This window comes from Calypte anna, chromosome 13 (assembly GCF_003957555.1).
Source record: "Calypte anna isolate BGI_N300 chromosome 13, bCalAnn1_v1.p, whole genome shotgun sequence".
Lineage (NCBI taxonomy): Eukaryota > Metazoa > Chordata > Aves > Apodiformes > Trochilidae > Calypte > Calypte anna.
Genome location: NC_044259.1, coordinates 10,885,670 through 10,898,158, shown reverse-complemented (window position 1 = coordinate 10,898,158; position 12,489 = coordinate 10,885,670). Strand labels below are relative to the sequence as shown.

General features: G+C 40.7%; 1 protein-coding gene across 2 annotated transcripts in view; it reads left to right on the top strand.

Annotated features, from left to right (window-relative positions):
- Nucleotides 1-12,489, top strand: part of ADAMTS2 (ADAM metallopeptidase with thrombospondin type 1 motif 2) — a 172,471-nt gene that overhangs the window by 130,199 nt on the left and 29,783 nt on the right. For both annotated transcript variants that reach the window (XM_030459270.1, XM_030459269.1), the window contains exons 6-10: nt 6,353-6,509; nt 6,917-7,022; nt 8,626-8,769; nt 10,648-10,780; nt 12,256-12,369. In XM_030459270.1, the coding sequence (XP_030315130.1) occupies nt 6,353-6,509; nt 6,917-7,022; nt 8,626-8,769; nt 10,648-10,780; nt 12,256-12,369 (654 nt within the window). The remainder of the gene's footprint in view (nt 1-6,352; nt 6,510-6,916; nt 7,023-8,625; nt 8,770-10,647; nt 10,781-12,255; nt 12,370-12,489) is intronic.

Here is a 12,489-nt window from a genome sequence, read left to right as displayed (position 1 = left end):
TACAGCTAAAAAAACAAAGACATTAAGTCTTCTCTTCCAAGGCCACATGGAAGGCCACTGGCAGACTGGGGATAAGACCTCATAAATTCCTGGCTCCAACTTCACTCTCTGTCCATCAACAGTTGTGACTTTGTGTGCAGATGAGCTGCCCTTGCAGAGCAGGAGAGAAAAGCACACATATTAGCTGGCATGGCTGTAATTAAGACAGTTATTAATGAGAAAAACTCCAAAAGGCTTGCAGGAACTGTAAGGGTTTCGATAAATGCAGCCACCTGAGGATTTCCAAGAGTTATTTCTTGGGAAATGAGAACATGACAGTTCAGGACAGCCCTGACCTCTCCTTGGGAGCAACATACACAGCTTGAGTCACCTGTATTGCAAATGGACCAGGGTGGGATAGGCTGAGGGATGCCGTGTCTGCTCTGTGCTCATCTGGGATGGCAACCAGTAAGGAGAGAAACCCTTGTTAGCTGTAAAGCAATGTTGGCCCCAGGACAAGTGGTTGTGCTCTGTCCATGTGTTAACTTAGTCAAACTGAAAGAAGAACCTGACCAAAAGCAGAGAGCCTTCCAAAAAGGTTAGGGCAGGAAAGAAAACCCAAATAGTTGTAGGATGGCACTTCAGGAAGAAGGTAATACAGAGTGAGTGGTTACAATCTCATAGGACAGGACTGTTCATCTGAGAAGGATTTTTCAATTGCATATCTCTGACATGTTAGCAGAGCTCATGCTGTCTTCTTTTAGGAAAAGATTTTTACCTTTGATCTTTTAATATCTCTGCCATTTGACCTTTTCATATCCAAGCCTGCTGCAAGCAGGGAAGTTGTTCTTGGTGCAGCCAGGATGGAAAGCACTGATTCAGTCTGTGCCAAGTTCTTCTCTCCCTTTGCCAGAGGGTGGCAGAGGTGACACAGACGACAAGGAAGGACTGGACAGGTTTATCCCATTTTTACCATTTTGTTGTTGACCCTGTTTGGAGGAAAAGGGATGAGTACTCCCCAGCCTCTTCTCCAGTCTCTCCTTGTATTAGAATGTCACTAATGTGAGCTGAGTATCCCAGTTTTCCACTGACATTGGTAGATGTAGAAGACCTCAAAGTGCCAGCAGGAATCAAGCCCTAACCTTGAGGTGTGCTGTACAAACATGTCTGAAGATGGACTTCTTGACCCCAATCTTTGGCCATCCCCAGTAACCAGTTCTGCACACCCTGAGCTGCAAGACCAGACCCTACATATTATGTAGCATTTTGGCTGCTGTTAATATTTTTTGCATGGTTTTCATATGCTTCTGGTGGGGATGAAGATGAGAGGAGAAATTGTCCCTCTTATTATTCCATGTGGGTAAATTGTTGGATTGCCTTATTTATATGTTAGACTCATAGCTTATGATTTGCCAGTGTAGTTTTTTTTTGGGGACCTTGAACAGTGTAGAGCTGGCTGATAGCATAAACAGTACTTTTTATTCCTGATCTGCTTACATTTGTACAGAATTAGAGAATGAAAGATGTTTACAAACTGCTGCCATAAGAAAGCTTTATGAAACCTTTGAATGCAAAATGACAGTATGCTGAATGAAATTTTTGCTAATTTGGTTGCCATAGATACACAATTGTTGTGTTTATTTACTCTTACTTGTCTTGTTCAGAATGAGAGAGGAATATTGAGGTTCTAATCCAGTATCTAATGAACAACAGAAGTGCTAAAGAGAAGCAATGTAAACATTTTGCTTTTCAGAGACTTCACCCATTCGAGAGGGGAAATTCATATGGTAAATTGTTTCCCAAACGTGTGCAAGTCAGGGTCCAACTTCTGCTACCATAGTTTGGAGCCTGTCAAGCTAAGAATATTTCTGCTCCTTCTGGAGCTACTGAGGAGCAGCAAAGCTTCCTCTGTTGGTACTCTTGGAGCACCACCTAATGGATGCGTTAGGAATGGTTCTGTTCTGCCAAGCTGCTCACCAGCCTCAAGTTCTCAGGTTCTTACCATCAAGTACCTGATCATCCACACCATTGCAAAATTGTATCCAGTTATGTCCAGTAGCAGATAAAGAAAAGCTGTTTGAGGGAACTTGCCATTCTTATGTGTGGTACCAGTGTGTCTTTTACTGGTAACTTGAAATTTCTTAAAAACCTGGGTAGATTATAGACTAAATTTGCATTTTTCTTCTAAGATAAGCTTGTATTTGAAATTGTTAAAGAAAAAAAACCCAAAAGAATAACAAAACCAAACATACTTCTTACTTTCCAAACAATCACCAGGACTACCTGAAGGATCAGTTTTATAATTTATTTGTTCTTCGGTGTCTTCGTAACAGAGAAGTGAACATCTCACTAGTAACTTCCCAAAAGACAAACAGCAAAGAAGGCTTGGAGGCCTCTGAATCTATGTAGTAATGACTTTCAACCATTTCTTATGACCCTGCCTTTACTCTTTGCACAAATGGTAGTTGCAGCTCAGTTGTCTTCTGTTTTTCTTTAATTTTTTTCTTCTGCTTCCATCTAAAAAGGAATGGAGTAGTGAAGAAATGAACTTGCTTGGTTCTCTAGGGCAGATTGTCCTCAGAACCCTCAGCAGCACCTTCTCTCACAGAGGATGTTCTCCTAGCTGAGGCCTTTTGACTTCTTGGCCAGCATCTCCATCTGTTTCCATCAGCAGTTCTCTGAAATGCCCCCAGATTTTTTGCTTTTCTTGCTGTGAGGAGGAAAGTTTCTCTTTCCATTGGCAGTTTTCCTGCTGATCAGCTGAGTAATGCTCTCCACACGCCTGCTGTCCTCTTTGGAAAGAGGTCCTTCCCAGCCAGCTGCAGGACCTGCGTGTTCCTGGCAATGGGAGCCCTTTGCTGGCCAACAGTAACACCTACACCTCCATCTGCACCCTACTAGCTCCCAAACTTTCTCTGTTTGCAGTCTGAAGAAAAGGAATTTTACCTCTACTTACAGTCTTTATTACTGTTCACATGCATAACTTTTCCTCTTTCTCCTTTTGCTTTGACCATTTAATGAGGGCTGGGGCTTTTCTGAGGCTGCTGAAATTTACTTCCAAAAGAAAACATTAACATGTTATCTGGTATCTCTAAAAGAGTAATTTCTTTTGGACAACATCCTTCCAAAACAAATTACATCTGCCCTGTCTAGTAGGAAGCCATGCCTGGTCCTGTGATTTTCTGAGCTCTTGCAGGACAACAGCATTTATCTAAAAGTAAATAAAAATGCAATATAAAGATATGTCTGGCTCAGGAAATCTCTGATCCACTGCAGCCTTGGAGGTTATTACTTGCACTCCTCTAAATCTCCTCCCTAGGCATCCTGTTGCTGCTATTAGGAGAGGACCAGGGCTTACAGGGCTCTTTGGGCTGAACCAAGCTGCTTGTGTTGAATGGGGAGGTTGACTCAGACCCCAGGTTAGCAGTTCCCTGGCCATGAAGTATTTATTGTTAGTACTGTTGGAGCCTTTCTGATTTGCCAGGAATCAAGGAGATTTCTCTTTTCAGGGTGAAACTGAAGAAATTCCAGTGAAGAAAGGCAAGGGATTAGTGGCCAGAGGATTTTAATGCTCAGTGGGCTTTTAGTACTCAGCAGGTGGACTGAGCTTTTCCTCTTACTTTTTGAAATGCCTCACACAGGACCTCAACTTGCTATTGTATCTATAGCACATGGGCAATTAAAATAATTTACTTCATATTGGATGCCTTGTTTCCTGATTTAAAGGCCAGCAAGGCTCAATTTTCCATGGCCCACATTTTTGATGTAAAATTGTCATTGGCAAAGAAGTTGGGCTCTCACTTTCTCCTCTTATGCTGAAGGGATTTTCTTAATTTTTCCTATTGTGTTGGATGCAAAACCCCCCTCAGTGCTCCACATCATCCAACTGGTTCTCCTTTTGTTTGCTTGAAGACAAATTCTAAAATTGCTTTTTTGATTAATAAGCATTACGATGCTCTTGGACTGGACCAGTGGTTTTGCTCTTAGAGTGGACTTCAGTGTACACTGAAAATAGCTCTGAACTCATGCCAGATGCCAGCTCAGGGCTGTGGGAGCTGCTGGGTGTCCTGTGGCAGAGGGATCTGGTCCCTGATAGACTCAACATTCATCAGAAAAACCCTGCAAGCTGCTGGGTTAATTCAGTTCAAGATGAGTCTTCTGGCTCTGTGCTGGGGCCCATTGCAAGGTTTTACTTTAAGGGAACAAGGAAAAGGTGACACATGACAGGACAGCTCTGGTTATTTAGAATTTTACTGGGTTTTAGAATATTCTGTGCTTGTTCGATGATGATGGAAAGATTTCTTTGCAAATATTTGCATACCCTTAAGCAAAACACATGTTGATAGCACATACTTTTTGTTTGTTTTCTGATCAATGCATCTGATTGGATGTGATGATTTTCATTTGGTAGAATGCACAGAGGAGGTGATTATGAGAAAATTAACTATTAGCAAATGTTACACATGAAATTTCAACTTCATTTTACAGCATTCTTTGCTTTTTGTATCTTGCAATAAGATTATTCACCAAGCTTCTGGAAGGAATTAATTTCTTTTGTGAATCTATGGGGAAATGACAAGAGGGTGGAGATGGTTTTTTGTTGCTTTTTTTTGTTTGTTTTGGTTTTTTACTTTTTATTTATTTTTTTTTTTTTAATTTTTTTTTATTTTACCACTGATGGGTATTAATAAAGTCCTCAGCAATGCCCAAACCTTGTTTAAATGAACAGGATTTTTGCTTGAAGAGCTAGGATTTTACCCTGTAATAGTCACTCAAAGTTTGTCTAAGTCTGCTTTTATAAATACACAAAGATGCAATAAAGGCACCACAACTGTCCCATCATTTTAATGGGGTTATTATGGCTGGAAGGAGTATGATCCAGTGTGGGATTATATTACAACTTCTTAATTGCATGGTGGTATCAGAATCCAAACTCTGTCTCTATTTGGTTTATTAATTTGTTTTTCTGAACATTTGCAGAATTGTAATATCCCAGTTTTGCCAGAATCAGACCTCAGTCTGCCAGACTTTCATTTTATCAATTCCAGTTGTTCTCCCACAACCCTTTGAGGATTTTCTTTTTCATGTAGTGAATACTCTGTGAACTGCATCATGCACTCAATTAGAGGACATGTCAAATACCTCTGCATTAAACACAAACTATAGTACTTCTATCTTGGTTTTAGCCCAGGCTAGCTTTTGCTCTAGTTTAAATATTTTGGAATGGTTAATGCTTACAGTACAGCAGAGCTTCTAAATTGTGGTGGTTTGTGTTATGATTACAGCGTTGTCATGGTAATACAAGTTTTGCAAATGAAAAGCCAGGGTTCACATATGTATTTTTTACAAATCCTGCAAAGCCTGGGCTGGGTCAATTAGTCATATGTTTTATAGCACCCCACATACAACAACCTTTCTTCAGTCTTAGCAATGCACAGTATCAAGTAGAATTAGCTGGGTATTCTTAAGAAAGTACTCTCTTGAAAAAAGGCAAAGGTGGGAGCTTGATTTTAGAATATCTCTCATTTTCTTCTTCAAAAGATTTGTCCTTTGCACTGCAGCTCACACACGTTTGCTCATTTGAGTCTGCTAAGCTGTGCCACAACACCACTTGTCTAAGTTGCAGTGTCTTGGGAAAAGGGCACAGTGGGAAGTTCTGTGCCACCTTCTGAATGTTCCTCAGACATGGAATGAGTTAATAAAGATTCGCTTCAAAAGAGTCATTGGGAAAGTCCATTTCTGAAAGTACACAGCTGAAAAAAGTACACTTGGTGTTTATGTGTAATAGAACATCCAGTAGTGTTCAAAGGTCTGATAAAACAGCCCTGACAACTCAGTTTCATGACAAAAGCAGATGATGAACCAGGGCTGGGTGCTGCCCATCTGCTGTTGATGCCATTTTCTTTCCTTGGCCACGAGGTATCACCCTTCCCTTGCTCGATCAGTCTCTGTGGGTCAACAGGGGCATGGACTCCATCAGCATCTATATCCAGATGGAAGACAATGGTGCAAACTGGTGCCAGGGTGGCACAGAAATACTGACACACAGTGCACAATAGAGTACCAGATTTGTCATTAAAATAGCCATTGTTTTCTTCTGTGATATCTTCTTATTTTTCTTTTGTTCTACCTTAGATCTCATTAAACATGGAAATTGCATTAAATCTAACCAAGAGCTTCAGCTATTTTCTTCCTTTCTTGATCTCCTAAAAATTGTTTCTGAAGTGTAATTGTTTCTTTATTAAGAACAGACTTTTAATAAAAAATGACCTGTCTGGTCAAGTGCCTGAACAAGCTGGGAAAAAATTGCCCAAGCTTTTAATAAATTATTATTGGCATCTCTTTTTTTTTTTTTTTTTCTGGGCACATGCAGTCCATGAGTCTGATAGAGATTGGGAACCCTTCACAAAGCCTGGAAAATGTGTGTCGCTGGGCCTACTTGCAGCAGAAACCTGACACTGGGCATGCAGAATACCATGACCATGCAATCTTTCTCACGAGGCAAGATTTTGGTCCATCTGGCATGCAAGGTAAGATGTTCACAGGAGGGGAGAAATCTCAGAGCTTTCTTTTTTCCTCTTGGGTTGACCAGATCTGCTGGGTCAGCACAGGGCTGGGGCTTTGCTTACATGTTCCTAGAGGGGTGGAGCTGCACAGATCTGGGGAGCTGGGGCACAGCAGTGTGTGCTGTTTTATTTCCATTTGGAGAAGGCAATTTCAGGGTGGTCCTAGAGGTGGTAACAATTTTCTCAATGAGAAGACTGTTCAGTGGGCTGAGGGATGCAGATGAGGGAGAACATTAGATGTTCGGGGGCAGAGGTCTCTTGAGAGGACCAATTCAACTCTCTTTTTGTCACAGCAGAAGACAAATGCTCATCCTAGAGCTTCTCAGGACATTGCTTTTCCATACTTGCTATTTTCTGGGTGTTTCTCACAGGCTATGCTCCAGTCACTGGCATGTGTCATCCTGTCCGAAGCTGCACTCTCAACCATGAAGATGGTTTTTCATCTGCTTTTGTGGTGGCTCATGAAACTGGACATGTGTGAGTAGAACTACAAACATATTTTATCCTATCTTATAATGTCATCAGTACTGACAAATATCCAGGACATTTTAATGATGCCTTTTATGTTAGGAGCCTTCAGTTTCCACCTCTCTCAAGGCCTCATTATAGTCTTAAATTATCTCTAAGTTTTAGTATTTTCAAATCAAAAAAGCAACAAATATCAAAATACCTTCCAGGGCTGATGTAAGATTAGATTGGATGATGCATTATGGTCTCCTGGTGAATATGTAGAGTACTCATAATGATGAAATATGAAATTTTAGAGCCTGTGTAATATACGATTCATGAAAATAATCCATATTAAATAAGCACATCATCTGCTTGTGTTACTGCTGGTAAATGATAGAATGTTGTATAGAAGTGAGGTGCCAAGCACCAAGGTTATGACTTTTCTAGATTTTTCATATAAAAAATGCTTTCATTTTACTAACTGATGTGATTAGAACCAATGGCTGGGCAGCAGTTGTCAGAGCTTTGGTTTCTTCCAGAGCATTTTGGTTTCCCTGCTTGCAGAGAACACCCACTGATTTCCCATTTTCTCTTTGGTAGATCAACAGTTCCCAGAAGGCTTTTTCTGAACAGTTTCAATCTATTTTGTTTTTCCTAAGAAAACCTGCAGGGTCTTTTCTCTTTGTTGTAGCAGAATTATTAAAAGCTTGAAACAAAAAAATGCCAAAATTTATTGAAACTTACTGTAAACATATCTTAATGAGACAGAGACATAGAATTGGTACTCAGATGGTGTTTGATTTCAGATTTTTTGAATTAGGATTAAAAAGAATGCGCAGTGAGCTTCGAGAGATACCACTGAAGAATGTTTGTAATCCCTCAAATAACATTCAGCCCCAATCTGTTAATTTTGTTTAAATTATAGACAGATATTGCCCACATCAGTCAAACAGTGCTCATGATACATAAGATCCTAATAAAGAAAAGGAGAAAATGTATTCATAATAAACAAAAAAAGAAAATTTAAAATATAAGTTGAGGTAATTTTCTAGAAAGCATCCAGCACTTTCCAGGCTGTTTCACGGTTAAACAACGTGCAACTTCTACTGGGCAAAAACACAAAAGCTCCTCTCAACCAGCTTGTAGTGTGGCATATTTATTTAATTATTTTCTTGTAAAGAACTTGTTTACAATTTCAAGTAACTTAGTATTAAACTAAGGTGTGACGTTTCAAAAATTAAACTTCTGAATATCTCCAGATTTGGAGTATGAATAATGCTATGAGTATGTTGATATTCCTGGAGAGTAAACCAGATCCTCAATGCAGAAAAAGATTACTTTAGCCCTAGTAATTCACCAATGGATGTGCACAGAAGTCATTTTTAGTCTCTTTTGGAAGAGGATTAAGCTCATCACCTGAAAGTACTCAAGGGCCATTGCTTCTGTGTGTGACCTACTAGAGCCTAACTCCTTAGCCTTTGGTCTCACCCTATGTGACTTCTCATGACTTTGGGACTTCAGAACCTTGTTGAGATCAACCACTGATGGTGACATTTGGGATGTGGAATCTCTTGGACACTCAAAGTTCACCTGTAATGAAACTGTGCTGTCTCTTTCCTGTGCTGGACAGTTTAGGCATGGAGCACGACGGGCAAGGGAACAGATGTGGGGATGAGGTCCGGCTGGGGAGCATCATGGCCCCTCTTGTGCAAGCTGCGTTTCACCGCTTCCACTGGTCCCGCTGCAGCCAGCAGGAGCTGAACCGGTATCTCCAGTGAGTAGCAGTTAAGCAGAATCTCTCCTTGGGTTAGAGCATGTCACAACAATTCTGCATCTAGCATTTGTACTTCCTTCTTTTGGTAATTGCTCAATTGGGGTTGAATAAAACAACGGAAGGACAACTCCCCGTGCCATTAGGAACGAGATGTTTTCCCATCGATTGCAAATAATAATAATAATAATGCAAATTTCCAGTCTGCTTTCAGCCCATTTAAAGCAGTTCTCATTCAATTTACAGCTATTCATTTTCTGGACACTTATAGTATGCATGCTGTCCTGTCAGGGGAAGACACTATTACTTATCTCACTGATAACATTCCTCCCTCCATAACATAACTTCTAGCTGGAGGAGTATATATACTACCCAGCAGTGTGGTGTTTATCTTACAGACACCAAATTTGTTTCAAGGGCCATTTGTTGCTCATGATGGCTGTCAGTGATAAGATGGTGCTGCCTAAAGAGGAAATTCTGCCCTTCAAGTGATCAGGGCTTTTCTTGACTTCAATAGATAGCTAAAGAAAGAGTGTGGTTCTAGAATTAATTCTTCAGTCAATACTTACAGTACAATAAGTACCCTAAATTCACAAGATATTTAAACAGCTTCATCCATGTCCCTTGCCTTCCCTTAGAACCTGACACTTTGGGCACTAGACTTGTGCTGGAGTTCCCTGACAAAGGGATGTTTATGACTACATATTTGCCTCTCATAGAAGAACATTCCCTTTGTTGTTATGTGCAAGTTGTATGGAAAAAATTGGGAAAACTTGGATACCTGGGAAAAAAATTAAAATGAGGAAGAAAAACTGCAGCAAAAGACATGAAATAAACAAGAGTCAGTCTTTTTGTCAATCAATATTTTTATTATCTTTTGATATCTTAGGTGTGGCAGTAAGGAGTAAAATCATTGTGAGGGAAGTGTGATTGTTTCAATTAGCAAGATCCTTTGTAGCTTTAGCCATTAAATAAAATCATCTGGCCTGGAAGGCTGCTTTACATTATTTTAAATACAGTTATTTTTAAGTATCTTATAACAAAGCAGAATGATGGTTTTCTTTGAAGTAAATCTAACCTCAAAATTCTGCTTTCAACTCTTAGTATCTTCAAGGCAACCTGAATGATTGCCAGAATAGACTTGTGCATGGTGTCCTCATGTCTGCTAAATAACTTGGAGACATTTCAGAGACACTGTTGACTATGCTGGTCCTATGAATTACCCAGTGATTATACCCTGTAAAGCATTCAGTGGTGTTAGAGCATCAGTTCCCTGTGATGCTGGTGTATAATAAGCTATCCTCAGTGTTTAGGAAGAGAGGAGGAATTGGTCATGAAGAAGAGGAGCTTTGTAAAAAACATGGATGGAGCTGAGAGCAGCAACAGAGTGGGAGCAAACCTGAGTGTTTAATGCAGTCAGGAAAGTACAAATACATGAATCACAAGGTCACAGGAAGACTGTGATCTTAGTGGTAATCTCAGATGGTTTCCCTGGCTTCTGCTTCTAAAACTTCACTTGAAAGACAGTTGTAAGCAGCAAGAAATTCCACAAATGGAAAATTAATTAAACTTTCTTTTCTTCTTGGTCTCACATGGATTCTTCCTTTGATTCACATAGGGAGTGTGGAGACTGATAGGAATTTACCTGGAAGCTAAATGGAAATTACAATGGAAGGGCTTAAAAAAAAATAATTATATAGAATCCATGAAAGGTGGTTAGAACATGAGAAAGTTAATGTGTGTGTAATTGCAATATTAGCTGCTCTTCATGACCAGAGAAATCATAGGCTCTATTTTGTTTGGAACAAAAAGGCAACAAAACCACAAACACTCTGCAAGTCTCACAGCCCCATCTGTTCCTGTAATTTCTGCCTGTTGCAGTTCCTATGATTGTCTCCGTGATGATCCCTTCGAACACGATTGGCCTTCCCTTCCCCAGCTGCCAGGAATTCACTACTCCATGAATGAGCAGTGTCGGTTTGATTTTGGTTTGGGCTACATGATGTGCACAGCTGTGAGTACTTAACTTTGGCTTCTGCTATTTCTCATCCAGGAGTGTTGTAAATGTCTCTGAAATGTCCTTAATAGGGGTAGTGTAGTGAATCCCAGGAGAAAAGATGTGCCCACTTAGCTGTAAGCAAGGAATAACAACTGAATGTTGACAAAGCTGTTTTAAGTATCTTTGTGCTTTGTTTTGTTTTGTTTTTTTAAACTGCAGTTACAGAAATAATGATTCTGTAGCTTCATAAATAGCTGTAGAATTCAAGCAAAGAAGGTTGCAGTGTTGCTGAGCCTCCTGTTGCTGGCAGAGAGTTATTTTGCTGCAAAACTCCCACCCAGACGTGAAGGAGATGGATTTGGTGTCACATCTTGTAATGCTGACATTGGGCAGTATCAGTTTATGATCCAATTTTATGGAAAGTGTGATGCATTTTGATGCCTAGCAAGAGAAAATAAGCATGACAGGGAGTAGAGCAACTTGCAAGGACTCTTGGTGACATGGTTGGCTCTCTTGTACCAGAAAAACTTGGAGACAAAGTCTAAATTAAAGCAAGGCAAGATTAATGCAATTCTCAGTGGACTGGCCTCAGAAAGCAGAGTCTTCAGCAGGGCTGAGCCTCCTGCCCTCCAGCTCCTCAAGTAGGTCAAAATATTAAATTGAAAGAGATGATTTCAGCTGGTGTGGCAGCTGCTAGCACATAACATTTCTGCTTTGATTCCCATTTGCAGGAGTGTGTTTGCTGAGTGGTGTCTCCAGATAATGGATGAGAACCTTTAAAGCATCAGCTGTAGCATTGTGTCCTGAAACAGTTCCCACTGATGCTGCTTTGGAGAACATTGTAGCCAAAGATTCTTTTCTTTCAGCCATTCTCCAGACTGCGGGAGACAGAGCCTTAAATCTTCTTCAGAATAGCCAAAAGCACATCCAGACATGTTTTAGTATATTGTGTGGTGGGTGGTTCTCATCCTCTCCTATATAAGCTCTTGTATTTTATGTAAAATGCTGACTTATTCATTGGTTCAGGGGCCAGAGCTCAGACTTCCATCCTCCTAAGAAGGTGAACGAAGCACCTGAGCTACAGTCTGAGCAGCTCATTTCCCTCTTCCAAGAGTACTCAAAGATTTTTTGTTTGTTTGTTTGCCAAATGAAGCAGCAACATTTGGGGAATCTGTAGGAAAAGGCAGCATGTGTCTTGCCATCTGGAGCAGCTTGCTTCTCCTTTGACCAGGCTGCCTTTGGTCACTACTGTAAAACTATTTTTGCTCAACCTTATTCCACCAAATGCAGTTTGGTGGCTCTTTCACATCAAAATTCAGGTATGCTCAGCCCACAGACACCCCTGTGCTTCTCAGGAATCACTGATAGCAGCTGGCATCTTACAGCTGGGAAAGGAAAAACCCCATCAAGCTGTAGCTTTTGTTGGCAGTGGGAACTCTCAAACCAGTGTCCACTCTGATTTATATTTTTTTTCCTCCCTTGCCTTTCAGTTCCGTACATTTGATCCCTGCAAGCAGCTGTGGTGCAGCCACCCTGAGAACCCCTACTTCTGCAAAACAAAGAAAGGGCCCCCGCTGGACGGGACCATGTGTGCACCAGGGAAGGTGAGAGCATCTGTTGGGATGTCCCCAAACGTGTGTTTGTGTGCAGCTAGAGATGTTCCCCTTGATTTAAGAGGAGAGAAGAACCTATCTGGAGCCCTTGAAGTCTGCTAAGATGTGGGC